Consider the following 27,173-nt stretch of genomic DNA (forward strand, 5'->3'; position numbering starts at 1 on the left):
GTCTGTCGAAGTTGGGACTTTCTGTCTCAAACGTTTGCCCCTTATTCTATTTATTTCAGCGTGATATCGATAATAGTGATTCATCAAAAAAAGTATATATATACACAGAACAAAAATATAAATGCAACAATTTAAAAGATTTTACTGAATTACAGTTCATATAAGGAAATCAGTCAATTGAAATAGATTGATTATGCCCTAATCTATGAATTTCACATGACTGGATAGGGGTGCAGCCATGTGAGGGCATAGGCCCACCCACTGTGGAGCCTGGCCCAGCCAATCAGAATGAGTTTTTCCTCAAAAGAGGCCTTTATTACAGACAGAAATACACTATATATACAAAAATATGGGAACTACTCTTCAAATGAGTGGATTTGGCTATTTCAGCCACATCCGTTGCTGACAGGTGTATAAAATCGAGCACAGTCATGCAATCTCCATAGACAAAACATTGGCAGTAGAATGGCCTTACTGAAGAGCTCAGACTTTCAACGTGGCACCGTCATAGAATGCCACCTTTCCAACAAATCAGTTTGTCACATTTCAGCCCTGCTAAAACTGCCCCGGTCAACTGTAAGTGCTGTTATTGTGAAGTGGAAACGTCTAAGAGCAACAATGGCTCAGCTGCTAAGTGGTAGGCCACAGAAGCTCACAGAACCGGACCGCCGAGTGCTGAAGCGCCTAGCGCATAAAAATTGTCTGTCCTTGGTTGCAACACTCACTACCGAGTTCCAAACTGCCTCTGGAAGCAACGTCAGCACACAAACTGTTTGTCGAGCTTCATGAAATGGGTTTCCATGGCCGAGCTGCCACACACAAGCCTAAGATCATGATGTGCCAAGCGTCAGCTGGAGTGGTGTAAAGCTCGCCGCCATTGGAATCTGGAGCAGTGGAAATGCGTTCTCTGGAGTGATTAATCACGCTTCACCATCTGGAAGTCAGACTAACGAATCGGGGTTTGGCTGATGCCAGGAGAACGCTACCTGCCTGAATGCACAGTGCCAACTGTAAAGTTTGGTGGAGGAGGCTGTTTTTCATGGTTCGGGCTTGAACCCTTAATTCCAGTTCAGAAATCTTAACGCTACAGCATACAATGACATTCTTGACGATTCTGTGCTTCCAAATTTGTAGCAACAGTTTGGCCCTTTCCTGTTTCAGCATGACAATGACCCTGTGCACAAAGCGAGGTCCATACAGAAATGGTTTGTTGAGATCGGTGTGGAACAACTTGACTGGCCTGCACAGAGCCCTGACCTCAACCCCATCAAACACCTTTTGGGTGAACTGGAACACCGACTGCAAACCAGGCCTAACCGCCCAACATCAGTGCCCGAGCTCATTAATGCTCTTATGGCTGAATGGAAGCAAGTCCCTGCAGCAATGTTCCAACATCTAGGGAAAGCCTTCCCAGAGAGTGGAGGCCTTTATAGCCGCAAAGGGGGACCAACTCCATATTAATGCCCATGATTTTTGGAATGAGATGTTCGACGTGCAGGTGTTCACATACATTTGGTCATGTAGTGTACTACTGTTTCTGCATATTGGTTATTCATTTGGACACTTTAAAACTGTGTTTTTACATTGGGCTATTTGTCAAAATGTATTGTCAACAGGAAGCAGCTACAGCATTATTTTCAACTTAAGTTTTAGGAATACAAATGTAACTTTCAGCATTAATTTCCGATGGTATTTGTAATATTCATATGTGAATACATACCGAATTATAATTGGATGCATTTTACCGCCGTATCCTACTGTGCGGTGATTGGTTAAGACCACCCAGACTGTTAGGTCATGGCCAGTTGATCGTGGTTGGAGATAGGCGAACATGCAGTTGTAGCTAGTTAATAAAGAGTTATGTTAAGAAACATCCTGTAGTTCTGCGTTTTATTATTTTGTACAAAGCATACAAAACAAGACAGTATTGTACTTAATCAGTCCAAAAACGTGCTGTGATTTATTTATTTGGGTGATATAGCAGAAATCACCTAAACGGGTTTGCCCTGCCTAGTAGTAGGCTTATAGGTATGGGATGTGATGCATCCCCTACCCAGGTACCAAAGTCCTCCCACCAGAGCACTACAACCACAGAGCTGTAATTATTGATGGTGCTTGCGTGCAGCTGTGAAGGGAAGCACATGTGGTTGAAGCTCACAGAAAAGACAGGAGGGAGCAGGGGGTATAGAGGGGCAAGCTGGGGCAAGGCTGTAACATTAACAAAATCATCAACATCAAAAGGGCAGATATACTACTGTGTAATGCCATGCTACTGTACTTCTCTATATAATGTTAATGGTGCTAGGTCTCCATCCATGTAGGCTACAAAACCTCATCACACCGTGTGTGGGGTGGTTATTGGTTACCTTGCTCCATGTTACAGCTGCCAATTAACTTCTCTGCCTTCGCTTGGAGGTTAGATGAATACTGTAGATGTTGTAGTGCGTAATATAAATAGCATCTTACGTCGGTACCATCGCCCCCCGTAGTTCCCTGCTGCTCCGTCTCTAGCCCTCCCCCAACACTCTCCTCCACTAGCGCGCCACCCCTTCCCCGCTCTATCGCAGCCAATGAGATTCTAAACCATACAGACTGAATAACCCATAAATGGTTTGAAGGAAAAGGGATGCTTGCATTAGCTGTTTCCTTTCAGTGAAGACTTACCCTTTTAGTTTTGTTTTATTTTTTGGGACCGTTTCTTTTCTCCGACGCTCCCGCAGAGATTTCCACCCACGGCTCGCCTCTGACACGCTGCACACACTGCAGGCTCACGTTCATCCACTCACACGCGCCTTCTTTATCCGATTGTCATTGGGACCACGCGCGCCCAGCACTAGGATCGACTCCTTTAGCAACCGATTTTCTTTATCCACACGAAGACTAAATACTTGCTGCTCTCCTTTCGCTTTATCCTCCTCAATCTAAAACAAGAATGGTCATGGTGAGTAGGGAACAATTTGTTTAGCCTATGCTAAGGCATCTGTCTTATCTATCTCGTTATTTATCTACATTTAATGAACTGCTTTGAGTCACCGTCATCATTGCACCTCTGCAGCAGTAGCCTAGCCAGGTGATACACTTCCGTATGGGGTTTGTGTTTGAATCCGTAGGGAGCCTATCCCAATTTTTGGGGCGCTTTGTTGTTTCTAGATGTATCGCTCCTGCAGGTGTGTGTGAGATTTACAGTTTGACGTGAGTATAGAATAAAACTTTATTGTCCATCCAGGATGGACATTTTTCTTTGGCTTTACCTTATATTAAAACGATCACACACATACATTCTCACATCACACACTTCTAAAAGTCAGACCGTTATATTGCATACACTAAAAACATAGAGGACACCGCTACATTCATTCACTCACAATGCACTGTTAAAATAGATAGCTATATGCATATCATTAGTAGGCTGTGTTAACTAACAGCTAAGCCAGCCTTGGGTTAACAGCCAATTTATTTTTTAAATAACTGCAACTTAAAATTAGGCTATATAACATTTGTATTTTGAATTTGTTTTAGCAATATCTAATGATATTTTTCATGAATTGTAAATGACATACGTTTTAACTGGATTCGCATCCTTATTTGAATAAGATACATGCAATAAATATGAGCACATATGAATGTATACAACTAGGGTAGTGTGTATTTGCAGACTTAATCATGCATGCAGTAATAGCTAATTTATATACATAGTGCTGTTCAGGCATCCTATTACCATAGTGCCTGAGGGTGCAATCACTCTTTGTGCTCACTCAAGCAAAGACCTTAGCAGCGATTGATTGCTTTGCTGGTACCAAAAAGCTTTTCTTTGCCAAGCGCTCCTTGCATCTGTGAGGCTACCAGAGTGAATGTGTTAACTTTGTGGAGGAGTGGGCTGGAAAGACAGGCGCAGGAGCCAGTGAGAATGCTGCAGCACACGCTTCCAGAGAAAGGGGAGCTCTGACCTCACAGATGAGGAGGAGACTGGGGAGGGGGCTGCAGCCTTTTACATTCTCACCCAGCCGCTCTGGAAGAAGGGAATGCCTGCTTTCACAAGCCGCCTACTGTCTGACCATCACAGAGCGAGAAAGCAAGAGAGAGAGCTCCAAGTGAGGGGGAAATTTGCTCAGGCGCTGGGGAGAGAAAACAGCTGCCGGCTCACAAATGGAGTGGAATGGGTTTAAAATGGTAAGGAGGCTGCAGCCTGCCAGCTGCTTGTTGTGTCCTTGCATCCATCCGACAGCCTGCAGCAGTAGCACCATGCCTCACTCAGTGTGCCTTCCTTCCCTAACAGTTAATGGGGTGTTATTCATCCAGTTTTGGGAGAAGGCGATGGGTATAGTCATTGCTCTGAGAGGAAAAGCATGGAGGCGAGGGGCAGTGGAGAGGTTTCGGGGATCGACACCCATTTTACGACCATGAAGTGGTGCGTGAATCTCCTGGCCTCCCTGTAGGTTTGCACAATCGTAAACTGTTCATGTTACCTGTGCACAGCAAACGTAAAGTACATTGTTTTATCTGATATTTTGCCTGCATGATATTGTTCATGATGTTGTTCGTTGTAAATAGTTGATTGTACTTTTGTAGGTTTGGTATATTCATGTTTTATAGTGCACATTTTGGTAGGTTTTATTTTTGTAATGTTTGACAGTGTATGTACTGTAGGCCTACGGTTGTGAATAGCGTTTGTGAATGTGTAGTGTATCAGAGGGAGATGTGTGTGTGTGTGTGTGTGTGTGTGTGTGTGTGTGTGTGTGTGTGTGTGTGTGTGTGTGTGTGTGTGTGTGTGTGTGTGTGTGTGTGTGTGTGTGTGTGTGTGTGTGTGTGTGTGTGTGTGTGTGTGTGTGATATGCATGCCTGCATTGGTGTACATTTCCCCTCACTTAGACAGGTTTTTAAAGAATTGCCTGTGCCTCCTCTGCTTCTGCCTCTGACACTGCTGGTAGCTCTTGTCTGTGCTGCATGGTGGATGTTTGTGCATCCATTGTTGACAAAGGGCTCAGAGTCACTTCCTCCCCGGGCTGTCCCCCGGCTGGTGGGAGGGAGTGCCTGCCAGGGACTCAGTTTAACTCTGATCCATCCACAACAACAACATACAGCCAAGTGGCAGGGCTGACTAACCAAATCAACAAACACATATTTTTGTAAAACCTTTCTGCACTCACAGAGGCTGTTTTCCCTGACGTCTACATTTCCATAGACATATCAAACATTATTTTACTGTATGCTGTTAATAATAAGCTGAATAAAATGTTAAAATGGCATTATCCTGCTTTTAAAATGTTGTCCCTGTCACAAAGGGAATTTGCCAGCTTCCATATTAGCATCTTGAATGTGGGAAGCATTATTCATTTTTCGAAGTGAATATTTGATCGTTTGTGTGTGGGCTTTTCCGTGCAATCAAAATGCTAATTGAAAAGAAAGCAATTCCCAACCATGGTGACAGCGATAGCACCCTGTCTCCCTGACTGCTCTCTGTAGCGTAGTGATGGAGGGGTTTGCCAGTAACTCAGTACTAAAGGAGGGAGGCGTGGGCGTTGGGAGTGATAGAAGGAAGGAGAGAGAGAGGGGGGGGGATATCTAACGTTAGTGTTTACGGTGTGGAACTGAGCGCGCTCCTCATCGAGCAGCACCCTGCTGTCTGTCAGAGGGGCTCAAACACTGGGCAGTGTCACCACACTTCTACTGCCTTCCATTAGAGTTACAACACTCAGGGTGCAATCTTTACTATCCAGCACCAAGGTTACATATCAATGCTAATAGTAGAGATACTCAGATTAATATAAAGTAGGGTTTTGTGAGCAGCTGGATGGTATGCCACAGACTGGTGTGGGTAGAGGAGGGGGCTGCTGACCTTAGTGGGAGAACTGGGGGTGAGTAAAGAGCTGTGGCGAGTGGTTCAGAAGGTGGGAGAGTTTGCACTTGATGGTGCTAACACACATAACAGTGGAGTGTCAACGGGGCTCTCAGATTCTCACAGTTGGACAGGGAGTGAGAGAGGGTAAAGAGACGAATAAGAATCATATTTTATAAGATCAGGTTGTGTTCTCTTTGCTTAGGCTACGCTACCATTGTTGTGAAGAGAAGTCATTCTAAAACGGACCAGTATTGCCTCAAACAGCGATAGGATCTATAGGTGAGGCAAGGTCCTCCTGGAAGAATACAATGATTTATTTCTACCTGAATCAGGTAATGGTGAAGGAGGTATAAGTATGGGTGTAAGAACAGTATTAAAGCTAGTAGAGGTTCTGCCGAACAACCTCGGCGGTGGTTTGAGGTGATTAAATTAGCGTGCTCCGCCTTAGATTCTGTGCCCTTGAGAGTAGTGCTCTTGAGAATAGTGTACTCAAATCAAACATGTAAAGGTAAAGTTCAGCTTGCTGAGTGCTGTTTCCATCCATCCAATCAGGTATGAAATATCATGGTTACATTTTTATACATGTAACAATGGGATGTATTTGAAAGGATGACATGATAGTTGCATGATAAACAGTAACATATTGGCTGCAATATAATACTGAATAGGAAATAAACTGCTAAAACATTGTTTTTTTTTGTCATGGATGTCTTGTAGTTAATGTATTGTATCCTATGCTGTGCAGATGCAGTTGTTCATAGAGTTGAAAAGAAGTACAACTGACAAGTGTCCAGATGTACATAGACAACTGAGAGCCGGATTAACTAGACAAATTAAGAGAGGAGATGAGGCTGACTAAAATGGACAGTGGAATACTTTGCCATTACTCAACAGGGCAGTTTACATCTACCGATCTGTAATCAGCGCATAATATCAATATTCGGTACCATCCCTATCATAGAGGCATCTAACCATTAATTACAGCAATATAACTGACCACATGCCTCGCCCTTAGATCTGAAGCAATCTGTAGAACCGTTGAATAGCCAGATGTGGACAAATAAACACCCCGCAGCTCTCCAATGTTTTGTGTGAGATGTGATCGTGTTGTTGCTGTTGACATGCTACCGTGCCTATGAGAAGACTTGGACTGAATCTCCAGTCCCTGAGCAGCGTGGGTAATTATTCACATGCAACTCCCAGCAGAAATGCCACATGTTCATGTTGGTGTCCTCTCAATCATCTATCTCCTTCCTGCTTCCAGTCAGGCATAGTCACTAACATGGCAGTATCTTAATCAAAGTGGTGATTTGTTAAATAATTGCATGTTTTGATTATTTATGCCCTGAAGGGGGGATCTATAGTAATTCATTTGGATTGAGATTTAAAGCAGGATGATAAATCACATATAGTAGAACATTTGCTTTGTAAAGTAGGTTCACATTTTAATTTCAAACTTATGCCATAAATGTCTCTCGTTTATAATTGATTCAAAAAAGCTTTTTGTTTTATTGATAACACTATGCATTTGAATGAATTGGAAAGCAAGGAAATTATAACACAGTTTAATCCCATAAGCATGAATACGTCTCCCTATAAATGTTTTGGTGTTATCAATATTACTAATGTAAGCAAGAAAAACACTCATTTTCAACGTACCTTGGCCTATACTCAGACAAAAACAGTAGGAACTAATGAGCTAATGCCCATTTGAATAAGCCGCTCTGAACCATTGTCTCAAATATATGGCTTTGTTATTAAATATTCCTTTTGTGTGAAGACTAAACGTACATGAATATCAACAAAACGTTTTAGTTAAAAATGGAATAGGCTTCCACAATGATATATTTTATTTATTTATTTAAATTTCCCCTTTAGAAAGGAAAGATGAAGGAATTCAGCTGTGAGGGGAACTGACTTCACAAATACAAGTCTAATTCCTTTGGTGGAAATTGAAAGTACCACAGACAGACAATAATCAGCTACAAATTCTTAGCGCAAACAACCCGGTAGCAAACACAGGGTCATGCACTTGTTGTTTGTTGCTCCTGCTTTTCTGAGTAAATATACTAAAGGAAAGTAAGGAAATAGATAGATATTAATATATCCTCTCTATATCTCTGTTCATTCAAAGATGGAAGTAGAACGCTGACTTCCATATTTCTACTCTTCTCTTTCTTCATCCTCCTCTGTATTCCGTGTGTTTTGTGTGTTACATACTTTTGGATTTGAGTGGCAGTTACTCCTGAGACTGCCCAAACCGCACACTCCTCTGATCTACATTTTGCATCCCAGGAAAAGGAGAAAAGAAAGCAGCAGCAGCAGCAGCAGCAGTAGGCTTGGTATCGTTAGCAGTTGCTCCGGCTCGTTGTTCAACGTTGCCAAGTAAAGTGGCCAGTTACTGTGATGATAAAGGACGTTTCAAGGTCATCCCTCCAACAGGGGATTTTTTTCACAGCCTGGAAGGCATCAAACATTTATATTTCTGTTGCCGGATGAATTATACATTTAACATACAACATAACAACATGCAACAAAATGGCACTGCTGGTTGGATTACAAACAACGCACATTAGGCCTATTGCTTCCCTACATCTTTACACACAGTCTGCACCATCAAATCCTAGTACTGTAAATATAAACAGGGGGAAATATTCTGTTTCTACTTGCTGTAGGTCAAGAGAAAGAAAGGGGAGGAGGATTAAGAATGAGATGGAAGGAGGAAGGAAGTACATTTCCTAGTCAGATCTGCCCACAGACCCGTAGCGGACAGGGTACCCACAGACCCGTAGCGGACAGGGTACCCACAGACCCGTAGCGGACAGGGTACCCACAGACCCGTAGCGGACAGGGTACCCACAGACCCGTAGCGGACAGGGTACCCACAGACCCGTAGCGGACAGGGTACCCACAGACCCGTAGCGGACAGGGTACCCACAGACCCGTAGCGGACAGGGTACCCACAGACAAGGGGTCAGGGTGGTGGAACTGACAGATGCTTCCTCAATCCCTATTGAGAACATAAAAGCGTTACTGCCTAAAAGTATATGGTTCATACCATTATTTTTCTATCGCTGTCAAAAGCTGAGGCAAGCATGAGTGCGATGAGATTTGATCACTAGGTCGTTCCACCTCAAAAAGCACAAGGAAGAGGATTTCAACACCCACCATCTCAGATTGTTCTAAAATCGTTTCTGTAGTTCATAACAGATACAATTAGCATTCCTGAAACATCATTTTATTGAATTTGAGAAATTAAACTAATTGCATCCCCCCAAAAATAAATACATATTTGAATCCTATAAATTAGAATGTCTAATTTGTGTGCAATCAATTAGCTTAATTTATCTGAGATAAAATAAAATGCCAACAAAATAATGCTTCAGGAATGCAAATCATACATGTTTCTAACTACAGACACAATTTCAGAACAATCTGAGATGGTGAGTGTCATGGCTATCTGAAATGACATGGAACAATTCCACTGCCATCAGAGGTTTTGTTATCTGGGAAAGGGATTCATCCTGTCAATGCCTATACCAGTGTTTCCCAAACTCTATCCTGGGGACCCCAAGGGGTGCAAGTTTTGGTTTTTGCCCTAGAACTACACAGCTGATTCAAAGAATCAAAGCTTGATGATTAGTTCATTATTTGAATCAGCTGTGTAGTACTAGGGCAAAAACTAAAATGTGCACCCCCCAGGACCAAGTTTGAAAAACGCTGGCCTATTCCCTTCATATCAGCGGTAAAATGTTCTTCTCAAACTAGATGGAAATATGAATTTTACTACAGATATCTATCAAGACAGATAAACATTTGAAGCAATTAACAGAACCATCAATTTGAGATCCAGAGAGAGCAGATGGTAGACATCTATATCTTCCAAATACATGTCTCCCCGCCATGCTATTGATATAAAACTCCATTCCAGAATTTTCCATGGAAATAGCCCTATATTTTCTGGCACATACTATATGAACATAGATAGTCTCCTGTGGGCATTTTCAATTACACTGTACCACGGCAGAAGGAGATTAATCTTCTATTTTGAATGCATGCCACATTTTATGGTTTAGTTGATATGCTGGAGGGGTAATCTTAGCTGTGAGTATACATTTAGGCTTTGTCTTCTCACTGCAGCAGAAGCTAAATTTGAGTAGATTTTTTTTTAAATATTGAAATCTGTTTCCAATTTTCTAATGACCTAATATGCTCCAAGTTAGTATATTATAACACAAAAAATTTGAGGATTAGTTTCACAGATGCACTTTTTTATATGAATATGACTCATAGAGCTTGTATAGTATGATTAGTACCAGTACAATTAAATGTACTGCACATGGATAGATATAACAATGGATGCTAATACAGAACATACTGTACATTCAACTGTCATACAAGGACATTATATGTAATGAATCTGTCTCTCCTGCTCTTCTCAAATAATGTATTAACTGTCTCCATCCAGGTGCTTGCTTTTCCGTATTTTCGATTGTATTATTTACTTAAGATAGATGACATGTCCTTTCGTCTTGCAGCTATTTGATTATATGAGCTCGAGTTCAGATCCTAATCAATAACCAGATTAGCTCCTAGCAATGTACTGTTATCATGGGCCTTGGAATGAAGCCCTGTGCAACGGCTGGTGTCTGTGTGATTTAGCTTCCTGTGTGAGCTGCAAGGCCCCTGACTGTCAGGAGAAGGCAGGCACACATTCTGGTCATTGGAAACACACAAGCAGGCAGGCAGCCTGGGAAGCAGCTGATGGGGCAGCAGAGATCATAGGCAGTGATTAGATTAGGAGGAGCCTTGCTCTGCTCTGGCTGGGCCTCTGTGTGTGTGTGTGTGTGTGTGTGTGTGTGCAGGGAGCCTGGGACTCTCCCTCTCTGTCTTATAGGCTTTGCCCTGGTGCAGCTTAGTTTCTGGTCTTTTACCTACAGGCTATTTGTACATCTATACCTGTTTTACCCAAGCAGATATGACTCATCCTGGCTTCAAATCAGCATTAATTAAAAGTACATCCAGGGGATAGTGTTTAGGCGTGTGCAAAGGTTTGATGAACTAGAATCCAAAGTACATTAGTTCATTCTAATTTGAACAAAAAAATGTAAATATTTAATTACAACTAGGCTGGGGTTTTTACATATCATTTCTATTTTAGACCTTACGAGCAAGGAGAGACGCTTATTGTTGGTCAGGAACATTGATGCCTTTACAGGTGCAGTGATCTGACACCGGGTGCTGATGCAGTGGAACCATGGCTTCTACACTGGCTAAAAACAACCTCAAGATGGTAATGAGCTTTCACTTAAAATACGAACGAATACAAACCAAGGCTGCATTGTACTGTAGTCACCTTCATTCAGAAGTATCCCACTTGTGTAGATGAGGGTCCAATCATGTAGTAGTGATAGAGTGGCGCGGGTGTGTGCGTAGTGAGGGGTGACAGTGTATTGACCCTGTCATTGGGAATCAGCCTTAGGACTGGGGTTAGCAGACATGGGTGGTATTTCTTTCTCTCTCTCTCCTTTAGTTAAACTGTATTAAATGAAATAATGTAATCTGTCACGAAGACTTAATAACCTATTAAGGGAACATTAATATCCCACATGAGCGGTATGATTAGACCACTGCACATGTAGTATTGATGTTTTGTCAGTGATGAGGCTGTGAGGCCCTCTGAGTGGACCACTGTGTTCAGAGTTCAGTCTCAGCTGGCCTTTTGCAGCCTATGGATATCACAGCTCCTCTCCCCATGCTGGCTCATGGACAGGACCTCCAGAGGCCCCTGGGCCCAGGGCTGGGGCCGAACATGTACGCCTAGGGTACAGGGTACGGCCAAGCTGCCAGACAGGTGGCCAGGAGTTCTCACACCACTTCAGGGGAGGGAAGGATAGCACAGGTCAGTGGAGCCACACACATTGAAGTGTCATCTCAGAATCAAGATGCTCACCAATTTTCTGCTTCCATGCATTGGTGCAGAGTTGGGGTTTAGCCAATGTACAAATGGCTTGAGTCCACCTAGGGTTTGGCAGTGGCAGGAGACTGCGGCCCGTAGGTCTCTATGGTCACTGTCTGTGGGCTGCTCATTCTCTAGACTAAGGCAGTTTACAACTCCAATGCCACGAAAACAAATCAGGAAAAAGCTCACTGCAGAGAAGCTAGATTACATTTTGATTGAATTCAGGCCTAATTATAATTCAGTTGTGTAGGAAAAAGTTTCAGGCTCTCCCAATGTTTCCCTTCTAGTGGTTATTAAGTGGTCTTTTGTTTGCAATTTGAACTTTCCTGAAAGTAGTCTGGCGGACGTTTACTTGTGCTTTAGTGTTTGCTTTTTTAAAAGATAAGTTGTTTTTCCAATTACGCTCAGAGCTGGGAAGAAGGAGAGGGTGATTTAAGATGCTAGCAGAAAGCTTTAACAGCCAGTGAGTTAGAGTGAGAAGTCCATTTGATGGTGCTTTCAGAAGTGGAGAGTAACACAGACAGACTTAGCTGTCGGATCTGAGATTTAGCCCATGGTCAAAGAATGTCAGGCTATGACCTTCTAGAAGCAGACCTTGGATGCATTTCATATTTATTCTATAACCAGTGTATGTTTTGAGGATACATTCTGAGATTTATATAAGTGTCTACAGTTGGACTATATAATAGAGAATTAATGAAATTGAAACAATGTAAGACTGATGTCTCCAAGGTACTCTGAGATTAGACTAGATGTAGCTGTGATATTTAAAGAGCTTGACTCTGCTGCAGACATCTTCTGCAATTAATAGCGGCGCGTTGCCTTCTCATCTCCTGACCTTTGACCCTAGAGAGTGTACGTAGATTACTCAGTGGAGAGGCCAAGAAAGGGTTCTGGGAAAGTTCTATCGATCCTATAAAACAGTGGACATCATAAGGGGAAAAAGTCAAGCAAAGTGAAATGAAAAATTGCTTACATACAGCACTGAAACATTTATTATTCTGAGTCACACAGAGAAGGGGAGAAAAAATCAATTTGGCAAAGTAGATGCGGATCGATGTTGGTGGAGTCAGGCGGGTGCGGCGCAAGGTGTTCCAGATTACTTTCCTGATTGATCCGACCCAGCTTCCGTCTGACCTGCAGGATGACTGGAGAGGCAACGAAAAATAAAAAGATGGAGAAAAAAATCTATAGCATGGAGGGAACTTCACTGACCTGGAGTTAAGATACAAAAACCATATAAATGTGTCTGAATCGCTTTGATAACTCAAGTTCCCTCTTACTCTGAAGCACTTTGAGGGAGTTGTGGCATGCTGGGGTTTCAATGGTTGAGTTTGTGACCTACCCTCTTCTTGAAATGAGCATTTCAATGGATCGAGGACACTATGACCTTTCACTGTGTTAGTGTGCTTGTTAGAGGACAGAATTACAGAATACTTTACTGTACAATGGACAACCCTTTGATTCAGAAATATTAAATATTTAACAGATTGGATTTCATTCCGTGTTTTATGATTGAACATGTCCATGTAAACAGGAAAATCTGAAAGGATAATTTTACTGATAGTCTAATGAGTCAGTGTATAATATCCTGTTGGGGTCATCCTCTGTTCTAGCATATAGGAGAATGCTGGGATGTGGCGAGACATTGAAATCACAAACAACCATCCAACTGACCTCCATTTTGTGCCAGGCGCTATCAGTTCAATTATACTACTGCCGCATTCTGATCCACTGCAGTGTCTCCTATCCGCATCCATCCCAGCAAAGTCACGGGAAATTGATTGTCTAAGCTCGTTTGGGCAGGGGAGGTCTGCCTGGCAGTAAAGTGGCGCTTTTACAGTGTCACCGTGGCAGAGGAGAGGCTTCTGGTCATGTGAGATTTGCTAGATGACGCAGGCTGCGGAGGGAGATAATGTCCTCTGTGGGCAGTTATAACATTTTCTACATGACTGCCATACCAGACACACACCGCTCACCTCAGGAGCTCAAGGAGATGGGGAGCCCTTACAGGGTGTCAAATATTTGACACACTAGAGAGTATATTGATTATATAATAACTCTGTCTAATGTCTGCTGCGCACAACCAAAATGTATTCCCTGAATAATTGAAATTGTACCCATGAGCGATTGCTCATCTGTTGTTTTTTTTAAATGTAATTGCACTGTCCCTTCATTTGAATATTATTTGAGATGTTATCAGGAAGTGTGTGTGTGTGTGTGTGTGTGTGTGTGTGTGTGTGTGTGTGTGTGTGTGTGTGTGTGTGTGTGTGTGTGTGTGTTCATACTGGAGCGAGGCAGACAGACATAGAAAGAGGGAGATAGTCATTATTAGTGGCTGTATTGATACACTTGGCTGTATATCTGTTATGGTACTGGTTATAAAACAATAGAATGTAGGTTTCAGCTACCATAAGTCTTTATCGTATATCTAATACCCACTAAAATCTCTCAATATTTCAGCAACTGTATGCTTGCTTGGAAATTGGTTTTAGAATAGATATTTGTTTGCATAGAGTTAATATTGTAGCTACAATATGTAAATACAAAAGGAACACAAACTACCCTTTTGCTGCAATACTACCAACAACCTCTCAGTAGAGTGGGTAGTACACCATTTGCTAAAATGTTTTGGAAACCATAGCCAATGTTTAGTCCTACACCTGCTTGCTGCTTTTCACCATGTTTTGGGACCTCATTTGAACATGCTGGATATTATGCTTACTTTGGCAAAACCATTCATTTTTAGACGCGCCCATTTAAAGCTATCCATAGCAGATGGGGTGAAAAATGCTTTTAATGTTTCACCTTTGTTTAACATCTCTTTTCAGGTTAGCTTTCCAAATTTGAAATGAGATTAAAACTCAATGGAAAAAAGGATGTTGCTAGTTCAATATGCCCTCTCCTTTAAAATGGACGTTGGTCCACCATATTGGGTGACCTCTTATGTCCACGGGGTATCCAAGCCTTGGGGGCATATCTATTTAAGGCTGTCCAGCCCATGCTGGTTTCTTTGGCTAAAAATAAGTGTCTGTGTCATACCTGTATTCACTTTGACAAATCCTGTGTATATGATGGTTCAGGTTGACTCAAGCAGTGTATTGTTTCATCTGAATCCCTGTGAATGGGAAAATCTAGATCATAAGAAAAAGCTAGATCAAAAATGTATATTACCTTAAGTATTAATCCCCCAAAGATGAATGTGTAATACAGTGTGTTCTTTATATTCTAAAGCTGTAAGATGTTGCTATAACCTTCGGTCTTCACCTAAACTAAAACAGAGGTGGCATCTGGTAAAGGAAATGTACCCATAATTCATTGGCTCAATTTACATTCCCCAAATTATCAACCCAAACATCCTGACACACGCCAACCTGTCACCATACACAAGCTGCCCCTCCCTATTTCCAATTCCCCTCTTCAGCTGACAGTCCATTCTCATCTGGAACCCCAATAACACCCCCTAGAGGATGAATGGTCTCCTCCATCACCTGACCCTGACTGGTTACATCCCATTGCATTCCTCTACCTTCTCATCCCTCTGTCTGGGAGAGTAAATGAAGCAAGAGCTCAGCCTCAAAATCCTCTCCTCCTAAATTGGCTGTTTTAGCTACTGGTGTTACAGCTTCAGCTCTATATTCTGCAGAGGATGCTGCTGCCTGCAGCCCGCAGCTCATTTGAAGAGCTGTCTTTGTCAAGGGGCTTGTTTACTCACCAGGAGTGAGAGGGATATCCACATCATTAATGCTACAGAGGTCACCATTGTTCCCAAGTCAGGTCTATCCTCCTCTCCCTAAATAGACCACGTCATACTCAACACCAACATTACAGTAATTGCCCCTTATCTGAATTATACCCAGGTCTCAATGAGCAGTATTCCTATACAGAAACCAACCCCTATCTGGAAGGAAGCAAAGCCACCTGTGTGTTTTAGTGTGGCTGGTGACCGTAAGGCCTGTGTAGAAAAACAAGCATGTTAAATCTTGACCCTGAAACCTCCTAGGGATCGACAGAGACACAGTGGCGTCAGGCAGAACTCCCGCAGCTACAGGGCTGGGCAGAGAAGGGATTGCTGACACAGCCAAAGATGGTAAGGAGACAGCCACAAAAATGGCTTTTTACACGACATTACCAATGGTGATGACAGTGCTGCTGAAGGAGCAGGCCTGTCTGTCTGCTAGGCCAGAGGGGAGGGGCCCTGATGCAGGCCGGCCAGGCAGACACACTGCGCCAGCTACTTTTTCTGCCAACCTAATGTACTGTGTGCTTGGAGGATGCTGATTGATTTACTGTGAATGGAAAAAATATGGAGAGTAAATATAGCTTTATATATAATATAAATATGTGAATCTTTACAATATTGGATGTAAAATTGTAATGCTTTAACCATTCATCAACCTTAAAATGTACATGTTTTAGGTCCTATAAATATAAATGCTCTAAAATTTGCATCCAAATGTTTTTATGTCGGCTATATATTTCCAATTCTGTAATTTTGTTTTTGCATCTGGTGTGTTATTTATTGAATAATGAAGACAGTATAGGTAATGGAAAATGTATGCATTTTGTCAAGTTGTGATGTACAATATTCGAAAATATTCCAGCCTTGCAAATCACTTCTTACCTCACTCCCAATCTGAGGTACTGTTTCATAGTCACATAAATACAATCTTATTTCAAATCTAAATAATACACAACAAAATCCTCGATAATAAAAACCCATGACATTAAATCACTGCTACATAAGTATTAAGGATAGGCCTGGATGATCTGTTTTTGTCGACTCACTCATCTAAAGGGGTGAACTTTAACCTCTTCTAATGGACCTCTATCCCCTCCGTCTTCCTCCACACAGACACAGCCTCCAGAGACACTGCCTTACTCACGCCTTGCATGACTCACACACATTAGATTCATGAACCAATATTTATTTCCTACACTCTGAACCCACTAAGGCCTCCATTTTAGTCCAGAGGAAGCAGGTCCCTCCCACACACCATGCCCAGTGGCATTAATGGAGGCTGTAAATCCAGCATTGTGTTTCAGCCCGGTCAGGGGAAACAAGCTCTAATCTGAAGCTAGTGTTAGCTAGCTAGCGTTCTGTTGAATCAGTAGGCCTGGTGTCTGTCCTCAGGCTGATGGTAGAGCTCCTTTGAAGGCTTTGCTTGTGCGCTGTAGTGCCTCGGCCAGGAACCCAGAGAGACCATGGAGATATTGCCTTTCTCAGTACTGGGCTACTCTGTGGGAGAGCAGAGATATCCAGTCACTGAGGCACAATGGACAGCTGAGCATGGGTAGTGCCGGTGGCAGGGGGTAGAAATTATAATTGGTCAATCTAACTGACGGGTCTTGGGTAATTAAAGGTAGCCATTTTCTTTTTCTGGTGAAAACTCAAAGCACACGTCCCATGGAGTTGAAAGTATTTTTGACAGAATGAAGCTCAGCAGGAAGTGTAAACAAATTTAATAAGGCCCCCCAATCAACTTTGTTACTGCTAGGTACTTTATATCTTCTTCCTCGCTGTCTCCGTGGTCCCTCTTTGGTGGAGTGGTGAGGATACTGTCAAAAGCACAATTTGCATGCAGAATAGATCATGAGCGCTTTTAAAGAGGCGGTTCTCTGTTTGTATTCTGCTGTGGGCTCCAGGCATTATCTTGTGTGTTGTTCCATTGTAAAGTAGACTGGTGTGTGTGGAATGAGAAGATGGAGGCTGAAATGATTCACATTCAAGTTTATTTATGATATACCCTCCTCCACTGTAGATAATGTATGTCTCAGGCTTGAGGATCGTGTTAGAAAACCAAAGGAGAAAACAATAGAGTTGAGATCTATGTGACTGATAATGATTGTTCAGAATATTGTGATAAAATATTGTCTATTTTAGTTTTTAGAGCAGTTTTCAACAACATCATTGCTATCAAAACATTAACTTAGCTACAGTCAGATGGGGAAACCTTTCTAAATATGCTGGTTTTGAATAGAGGTACAAACTTCAATGTTATATATATATATATATATATATATATATATATATAGCTGCATCATATGCATTTCTCCGTGTCTTTGCCATGATGAGGGTGACAAAATGACTACCGTAATCAGAATGATGGGTAGTTTGAGAGCGCTCGATTTAATCTAAACAGTAAACAAAAAAGTTGTTTGACCTTAACCCATTTGACAATTTCATTGGTCTAATTAAAGCTTCATGCCGCCAAAAAACTGAGCACGTCACAGAATGTGTTTTTTGGGAAAATTGAAAGCGGGAAAAATCCATATATTAGCCGCGTCATTGTTTAAGCCGCGAGGTTCAAAGCCTGGGAAGAAAGTTGCGGCTTATAGTCCGGAATTTACGGTATATATATATGTATATATGTATATATATATACCGTAAATTCCGGACTATAAGTTGGACTATAAGAATTTACGGTAAATTCCGGATTATAAGCCGCAACTTTTTTACGGTATATATATATAAATAAATATACCCAAACCTGTGCGAAGATCTTTCCTTTTCTATGATTTTGATTCACTTTTGATTCAAACAGCAGGAACATGTATCCTATTTTCCTCATCTTTTAGATCTTTATTTAAAACCTGTCTGGGCCAGTGGGACGCTTGCGTCCCACCCTAATCAACAGCCAGTGGAATCGCGTCGCGCTAAATGCAAAACCTCATAAATGCTATAACTTCAATTTCTCAAACATATGACTATTTTACACCGTTTTATAGATACACCTCTCCTGAATCGAACCACGTTGTCCGATTTCAAAAAGGCTTTTCAGCAAAAGCAAAACATTAGATTATGTCAGCAGAGTACCCAGCCAGAAATAATCACACAGCCATTTTCAAAGCAACTAGCATGCATCACAAATACCCAAAACACAGCTAAATGCAGCACTAACCTTTGACAACCTTCATCAGATGACACTCCTAGGACATCATGTTACACAACACATGCATTTTTTGTTCGATAAAGTTCATATTTATATATAAAAACAGCATTTTACATCGGCGCATGACGTTCAGAAAATCTTTTCCCTTAAATGCTTCCGGTGAATTAGCGCTACAATTTACTAAATTACTATTCGAAAACATTGTTAAAATGTAATATTGTCATTCAAAGACTTATAGATTAACATGTCTTGAATGCCATGGCTTTGCCAGATTTAAAAATAACTTTACTGGGAAATCACACTTTGCAATAAACGACGTGGTATGCCCAGAAAAAAAGTCTAGGCTATAAATGTTGGAGCCATCTTGGAACGATCAACCATCAAAAATACTATTGTAAATAATCCCTTACCTTTGATTATCTTTATCAGAAGGCACTTCTAGGAATCCCAGGTCCATAACAAATGTAGTTTTGTTCAAAAAAGTTAATAATTTATGTCCCAATAGTGTTAGCGCGCTCCGAAGGCTAGTGAAAATGTACCGTGTGCGTCTGACTTGTCGTCAGGAATGAGCAAAAAATATATAATTAAGTTCGTTCAAACATGTCAAACGTTGTATAACATAAATCTTTAGGGGCTTTTTCAACCAGGGCTTCAATAATATTCCATTGGGACGGTTGCATTGTTTTTCAAAACGTTTCGAAATGGGAGAGTACCCATGGGCGCCGACGTCACAATGGTAATGGCCCATCCCCTGTGACCAAGATAAACAGCCTCTCTTTGGGTCAGTTACTACCATAGAAGACTCAAACCACTTTGTAAAGACTGGGGACATCTAGTGGAAGCCATAGGAAGTGCTAAATGATTCACAAGTCCCTGTGTGTTTCAATGGCAAATGTTTGAAGTGATATCCACACATCAGATTTCAGTTTCCTGTCAGGATTTGTCTCAGGGTTTTGACTGCCATATGAGTTCTGTTATACTCACAGACACCATTCAAACAGTTTTAGAAACTTTAGGGTGTTTTCTATCCAAATCAAACAATTATATGCATATTCTAGTTACTGGGCAGGAGTAGTAACCAGATTAAATCGGGTACGTTTTTTATCCGGTTGTGTAAATACTGCCCCCTATCCCTAACAGGTTTTAAATGACACCAAATTAACTACAGTCATTCATTTTAGAGGTGAGCTTTATACAACCGTTAGTTCATTTTGGTTCACCTCAGGAAGTGTTTACCTGTGTTTTTTTCCAAGGTTCTTTGTTAAAGGTGCAATATGCAGAAATCGCTCTGCCATTTCCTCATTGGTAGAATTCTAATAGTTCATTTAGTTTGTGACCAAACAAGCATTGTATAATGTAGAGAATCATTGTACAATCCAAACCGCTGTGAAATATTTTTTCAATAACCAAAGATATATTTTCAGCTGTTTGAAGCTGGTGTACAAAACCTTAAGTAAAAGACGCAAAAGCGAAACTTAAGAACGGGAAGGATAGAAATAGTGCACAGTACAGATCTACCGTTACTTAGATTTGCGTTCAATGAGAATGACAGATCTATAGCTCACATTTCTGTGTGAATTTGGTCGGGTCTCCCAAAAAGTTACATTTTGCAGCTTTAATGATTTTGTATAGTTGTGTTGTACAGACACTGACAGATTAAACTCAGAGTCTACACAGCCACTCCCCAGTGTCTCTGGTACAGACTTTCAATAAAACACAGAAAAGTAAATCGGTGCTCTGGCTGTTGTTCACACTGCTACATTTCCCTATGTCGTCTTCTTTAGTTAAAAGCCCATCAAGTTTACCTTTCAAAGAACCTTGTTTGGGGTGTTTTCACCCCCATGTGGGGCAGATGCCTTTAACAGCAGGCACCCTGAGGTTCCTATTCTGTCACCCTATATCTCCAAACACAAACACGCCACACCTCACACAGACCTTCCATAAACCTCTTAGGCTCAGCTTCTCTGTGTAAGTGGATGATGGAAATCAACTGACTGTAACCGAGAATCAGATAATACCATTAAACACACAGATTTTATGCTAATGGGTGAATATATTTGGTGGCAGTCTTAGGATCTTGAAATAAGTGTTTACCAGTAGATAAGCACATCAGACTGCCTTTCCTCAGTGCCTCCTCCCTCAAGGGCCAGCAAGCTCTACTTCAAACACCTGCTCTTAAAGCACACTGCAAAACCAGCCGTAAATGTTCCCTGTGACAGACAGCAGTGCCCCGCTGAATCGCTCAAATTTTTACCGCTCTCTAACTGCACCAGCTATCAAAGCACAGAGAAGAACTCAAAAATATCACTCATGTCTCTAACAGCTATGTCTGCATGAATATGTAGGAGTTTAAGTTGCATGTGTACATATAGTGTTTACTTTATGGTCTCATACTGTGAGTTAAACTTGGTCTTTCTTTTGTCTGAGTTTTGATGGCCTGGAATGTAGATTCGATGTTTACTGTGTTTATGTGAGGTCCAATAATGAATCATGGTTCTCAGATTGAGATGCCGTACCTCCTACCTCCCCTTTGATTGTTCTTCTTCCCGAACCCTTCCCTCCCTCAGATAATCAGCAACATGGAGCCTCAGGTGACGAACGGCCCCAACGGCACCACGGCTAACGGGCCGTCCAGCAACAGCCGCAGCTGCCCTTCACCCATGCAAACTGGAGGCCCCACCGACGACAGCAAGACCAACCTCATTGTCAACTACCTGCCCCAGAACATGACCCAGGAGGAGTTCCGCAGCCTGTTCGGCAGCATCGGAGAGATTGAGTCCTGCAAACTGGTCCGCGACAAGATCACAGGTACGATGAAACACAGGCCATGGGAAGAAAGGAAGTGGGTGGGTGTGGTACAGGGTGGGATGGCATGGTGCCAGAGGCCTATGATCCCGGGAAGTACTCCAGCTGGTTACTGCAGAGCAGGAGGATGGGGCTTGGCCTGGAACTGGCCGGTGAGCAGCAAAGTGAAGAAACCCAGTGCTATGTGGCACAGGGGTGTTTAAGCAGCACTTCCGAGCTAATCATGCCTCTAATCCCAGCCTAGTGGCTGTGTGGGTGGTATAGCAGATGGATGGGGGAGGCTGCTCTGAGATAATGCCAGATAATGGCTTTCATTTTAGATCCTACTTAGTGACACTTCTTCCTTGATAATCTCATTAAAAAGGGCCAGTGTTGAAGAGCAACATCTACTCTTGACCATGAGAAGCAGCCAGGCTAGACAGTGGCTCAGGCAGCAGCAGGCTGATGGAAGTACAGGGCCATCTTTTACAATAATGGGCCCGAGCTGGCAGGAAGGTAATGTGTAGTGTATATATAAGAATAGCACCTGGAAACCACACTCTCCACTCCTTTTACATATATTTTTTCGATATGTGTGATGCACAGTAAACCGTGACCGCACAGTAAACAGTGAGACCTAACATTTTATATCGGAGAGAGTAAAAAGAGACATCATAGAGTAATAATATATGACATTTAGCAGATGCTTTTATCCAAAGCAACTTAGTCATGTGTGTATACATTTTATGTATGTGTGGCCCCAGCGGGAATAAAACCCACAAAATGTGGTGTTGCAGCGCCACGCTCTACCAACTGAGGCACAAAGGACCACAAGATTACCAGGAAGCTCTCACTGACCTAAATGGGAAAGTAAGGCCATTTCTGAGAACGTTGTGAGTTCTTCTCTACCATACAAGGTCTCTGATGACTTAGGAACACAAAGTGTGTTATAAATATCCCCCTTCTCCGGTGGATGTCTTTGTTGTCCTCCCATGGGTGCAATTTCGTCGTTGAAACTTTTAGACTAACAAAGCGTTTCTCCCTCTCAGTTGAGGGAATGCCAGGAGGCTGCATGCACAACCACTTGGTATCATTATCTAACTTTCGGGGAGGACAATTTTTTAAGCTTAATATACACCTGAGCCTTTTCTTGTGCTTTTCCAAACATACCTTTCTAGACATTTGACCAGAATACCATTTAAAACACTACATTCTCAAACACCACATACAGGACATTAATGCATATGGACCTGCCCTTTCAGTTAACTGTATGTACATTTTTGAAGTACAGAATGTGAAATTCCTTTACACTGCAGTTCAAAGGGAAGGAGGATGTCTGTGAGACAAGGTGATGAGAGCTACCTAAGCCTGAGCGTTGTAAGAGACAGGCTTCTCTTTTCTCTGGGCCGGGTGCTGTCAGCTTTGATGAAGCGAGAGCGGCGTGAGGTACAAGCCCACCCGGCCACTCTGCGCTCGTCTGTCAGGCCCGCTCCAGCTCAGTGAAGTGCCACCTCAGATTGTTTACCCTGCTCCCCACGCCTTTCTTGCTGCGCATGTAATACACCAGGGACCTGCAGGTTAATCTTTTATTTAAGGCAAACTTACACGCACATCGCTAGAGCCCACACATGCCCTCACTGACTCTGGCACATCACCCTCTCAACTTTCTCTCAGGCTGAAGACAAAACTAAAGAGAGACACAAAGTGAGTTGTATTGTGTGGCAGCAGGTTCCACTTTTCAGTGGGAAGGGAGTGAAGGACAGGGTGTTTGAGGTGTTGTCTAAAACAGAAGGTTCTCCAACAGACTTGTGTGTATCTCTATAAAGACGGTATTAAAATCCTAATCCTCAGTAAAAATGCAAACATCTTCAGCCAGAGCTGAAGCACCACCGCCTCTGTCTGCCTCTAATAACATAAACATACACCCTTGGGGAGAGCTAGTGATATTCTTGTGGACCTGGTAACATATTGAATGACAACTTTTAATGGAATACATTAGGAAAGTTTTAGTGATTCTGGTCATCAGCATACAGAGAATGGAAATGACTGATCAGGTGACGCCAAGGCAGGAATTGGATCATTGTCAGTTGCCCATTTTTCTTGATAATTTTGTGCACTGGCTGCATTTCTTTAGGAAAATGAATGTGTTTGTATTTATAACCAGGGAAGCTGAAGTCATTCCGCTACCCAAGAATAGTAAAGCCCCCTTTACTGGCTCAAATAGCCGACAAAAAAATTGTGTTTGACCAGATACAATGCTATTTTACAGTAAACAAATTGACAACAGAATTTCAGCATGCTTATAGGGAATGACACTCAACAAGCACTGCACTTACACAAATGACTGATGATTGGCTGAGAGAAATAGATGATAAAATATTGTGGGGGCTATCTTGTTAGACTTCAGTGCAGCTTTGATATTATTGATCATAGTCTGCTGCTGGAAAAACGTATGTGTTATGGCTTTACACCCCCTGCTATAATGTGGATGAAGAGTTACTTGTCTAACAGAACACAGAGGGTGTTCTTTAATGGAAGCCTCTCAAATATAATCCAGTTAGAATCAGGAATTCCCCAGGGTAGATGTTTAGGCCCCTTGCTTTTTTCAATTTTTACTAACAACATGCCATGACTTTGACTAAAGCCAGAGTTTCTATGTATGCGGATGACTCGACATTAAAAACTTCAGCTACTACAGCGACTGAAATGTCTGCAACACTCAACACAGAGCTGCAGTTCGTTTCAGAGTGGGTGGCAAGGAATAAGTTATCCCTAAATATTTCTAAAACTAAAAGCATTGTATTTGGAACAAAACACTCACTAAACCCTAAACCTCAACTAAATATTGTAATAAATAATGTAGAAATTGAGCAAGTTGAGATGACTAAACTGCTTGGAGTAACACCAGATTGTAAACTGTCATGGTCAAAACATATTGATGCAGTAGTAGCTATGATGGGGAGAAGTCTGTCTATAATAAAGCGATGCTCTGCCTTCTTAGCAACACTATCAACAAGGCAGGCCCTACAGGCCCTACTTTTGTCGCACCTTGACTACTGTTCAGTCGTGACTTCATCACTACTTTTATTTATGAGAGGTATTGACATGTTGAATGCACCGAGATGTCTGTTTAAACTACTGGCACACAGCTTGGACACCCATGCATACCCCACAAGACCTGCCACAAGAGGTCTCTTCACAGTCCCAAGTCCAGAACAGACTATGGGAGGCACACAATACTACATAGAGTCATGACTACATGGAACTCTATTCCACATCAAGTAACTGACACAAGCAGTAAAATTAGATTTAAACGACAGATAAAAAAACACCTTATGGAACAGCGGGGACTGTGAAGCAACAGAAACATTGGCACAGACACATGCATATACACACACACACACACACACACACACACACACACACACACACACACACACACACACACACACACACACACACAGATTTAGTAATGTAGATATGTTCTAGTGGTGGAGTAGGGGCCTGAGGGCACACAGTGTGTTGTGAATGTATTGTAATGTTTTAAAATTGTATAAACTGCCGTAATTTTGCTGGACCCCAGGAAGAGTAGCTGCTGCTTTGGCAGCAGCTAAATGTGGATCCATAATAAATACATTTATTTTCTCTCATGTCGTTATTTGTATTTCATGCAGGAACAGGAATTGATTGTGCCTGGGATTTGGTTCCTGATAAGAGAGCAACTTTACATACTGAGACAGTCATCTGTTCATGTTCTCCACACAGTAAATAATTACCGCACTGTAATACAAGACCCATCTTCCTCAAAGATGTTCTTCCCTTGAAGAGACCATCACTCGAAGCCCAAGGGGTGGACACAGTTTTTATCCAATGTCTGCTGTGTCCCCTCTCCATTTTAGTTACCCATTTGTTCCTATCATGATTGTACTGGCCATTGTTTTCCAGTTTAGAAGCCCATTTCTGGTCACTTTTGGGTGGTGCCATTTTGAGCCTGGCTGTATCACGGGCACAATAGGTTAAATTACAGCGTATATCAAAGTCTGTATGGACTGACCAACGACAACAATGATCCCTGTACAATCAATGCAGTCACCTTCCCATAATTTAACAACTGGGACAACTGATGCAAATTATACTGACAATGCAACAAAAAAACAAGCAGATGTGAATGAAATATTCATCCTACTTGATGTCTGCTACGATGTAGTAGGCCCTGAAACACCTCACTGTACATCTGAGAGCAGAGAGAGTGTGAAGACCTGTGGTGAACTCGTGTTCGAGTCGCTCCAATCCTCTCTGTGATACACACAGCGAACTTATTGGTCTGACAGGGAAGAGATGAAAAATTCACTTTTTCACTCAGTTTACTCTCATCTCTTTGTTGATACTAAAATATACAGGTAACTGCGAAAATAATAGAAACACTTGAGTAAATCAGGGATAACAAGTATATTTAAAGCAGGCGCTTCCACACAGGTGTGGTTGCTGACTTAATAAGGCAATTAACATGCTTAGGGTCATGTATAGAAATGCTGGGCAAACCATTATTTTGGCTACCATGGCTATACCCCCATTCGTATTTATTAGGAATCCCCATTAGCTGCTGCCTTGCTCTTTTACTGGGGTCCAAACACATTAAGGCACTTACATTACACATAAAACAAAATATAAAACAGTACATCATACAACATTATTACACCACTACATTACAAAATGTATAATACCACCATACAACAATGTATGTGTGCGTGTCTGTACCTTTATGTATGTCTCTTCCATTGGATGACCATGCCCCCATCCACAGGGCACGAGTGGTTACAGTTTAGTTATTTAGCAGACGCTCTTATCCAGAGCAACTAACAGGAGCAAGTAGGGTTAAGTTCCTTGCTCAAGGACAAATACAGATTTTTCACCTAGTTGGCTTGGGAATTTGAACCAGCGACCGTTTGGTTACTGATCCAACTGATAGGCTACCTGCAGCCCCCGTGGTCATTGAATTGTTTGATGAGCATGAAAACGATGTAAACCATATGCCATGGCCGTCTCAGTCACCAGATCTCAACCCAATTGAACACTTATGGGAGTTTCTGGAGCAGAGCCTGAGACAGTGTTTTCCACCAGCATCAACTAACACCAGATGATGGAATTTCTCCTGGAAGAATGACGCATTCCTCCAGTAGAGTTCCAGACACTTGTAGAATCTATGCCAAGGTGGATTGAAGTTTTTCTAAGCTCATGGGGTTCCATCATTTGGTGTTTTGTTGTTTGGCAGTTTCCTGTACGTTCAAAGGAGTTCACAGTCAAAGCCAATGCTGTTTTATTTACTTCCAATACATGGTTTGTATTGTTGGTTTGTTGCTGGAACTGTTTGTTTACTAAGCTCTTGCGCAATCAAACGTTCCATAGTGATGAGCATCAGGAATGAATGTCAGTGCTTTGCAAAGTGGAACACAGTGTGTATTCACCCTCCTCCGGTTCACATGAATCTCACTGGTTCATATAACAATTAATATGATGCAAGCGTGCATAAAATAGCTTCCTCCGTAGAACGCTGATGATAAAACAGTATGATATAAAGTACTTAGTATGACAATGAGGCTGGTAGCTCTTAAATTGGACCAAAGTGAAAGATGGAAAACAAACTCTGCATCACCTTAGACATGCTAGCAAATACCAATTGACTTCATTTCAAATC

The 27,173-nt window shown here is 42.0% G+C and overlaps 1 protein-coding gene across 10 annotated transcripts in view; it reads left to right on the top strand.

Annotated features, from left to right (window-relative positions):
* The window catches only part of elavl4 (ELAV like neuron-specific RNA binding protein 4), a 72,238-nt gene that overhangs the window by 15,497 nt on the left and 29,568 nt on the right, over positions 1-27,173 (top strand). For 6 of the 10 annotated variants that reach the window (XM_082956856.1, XM_082956857.1, XM_082956855.1 and 3 more), the window contains 2 exons: positions 15,805-15,891; positions 21,262-21,502. In XM_082956856.1, coding sequence (XP_082812982.1) covers positions 15,805-15,891; positions 21,262-21,502 — 328 coding nt within the window. Of the gene's footprint in view, positions 1-2,559; positions 2,942-4,021; positions 4,171-15,804; positions 15,892-21,261; positions 21,503-27,173 lie in introns of those variants that run through there. The other 4 variants (XM_082956859.1, XM_082956858.1, XM_082956861.1 and 1 more) reach the window with 4 other exon arrangements.

The sequence above is a fragment of the Salmo salar genome, chromosome 10, assembly GCF_965601325.2.
Source record: "Salmo salar chromosome 10, fSalSal1, whole genome shotgun sequence".
Lineage (NCBI taxonomy): Eukaryota > Metazoa > Chordata > Actinopteri > Salmoniformes > Salmonidae > Salmo > Salmo salar.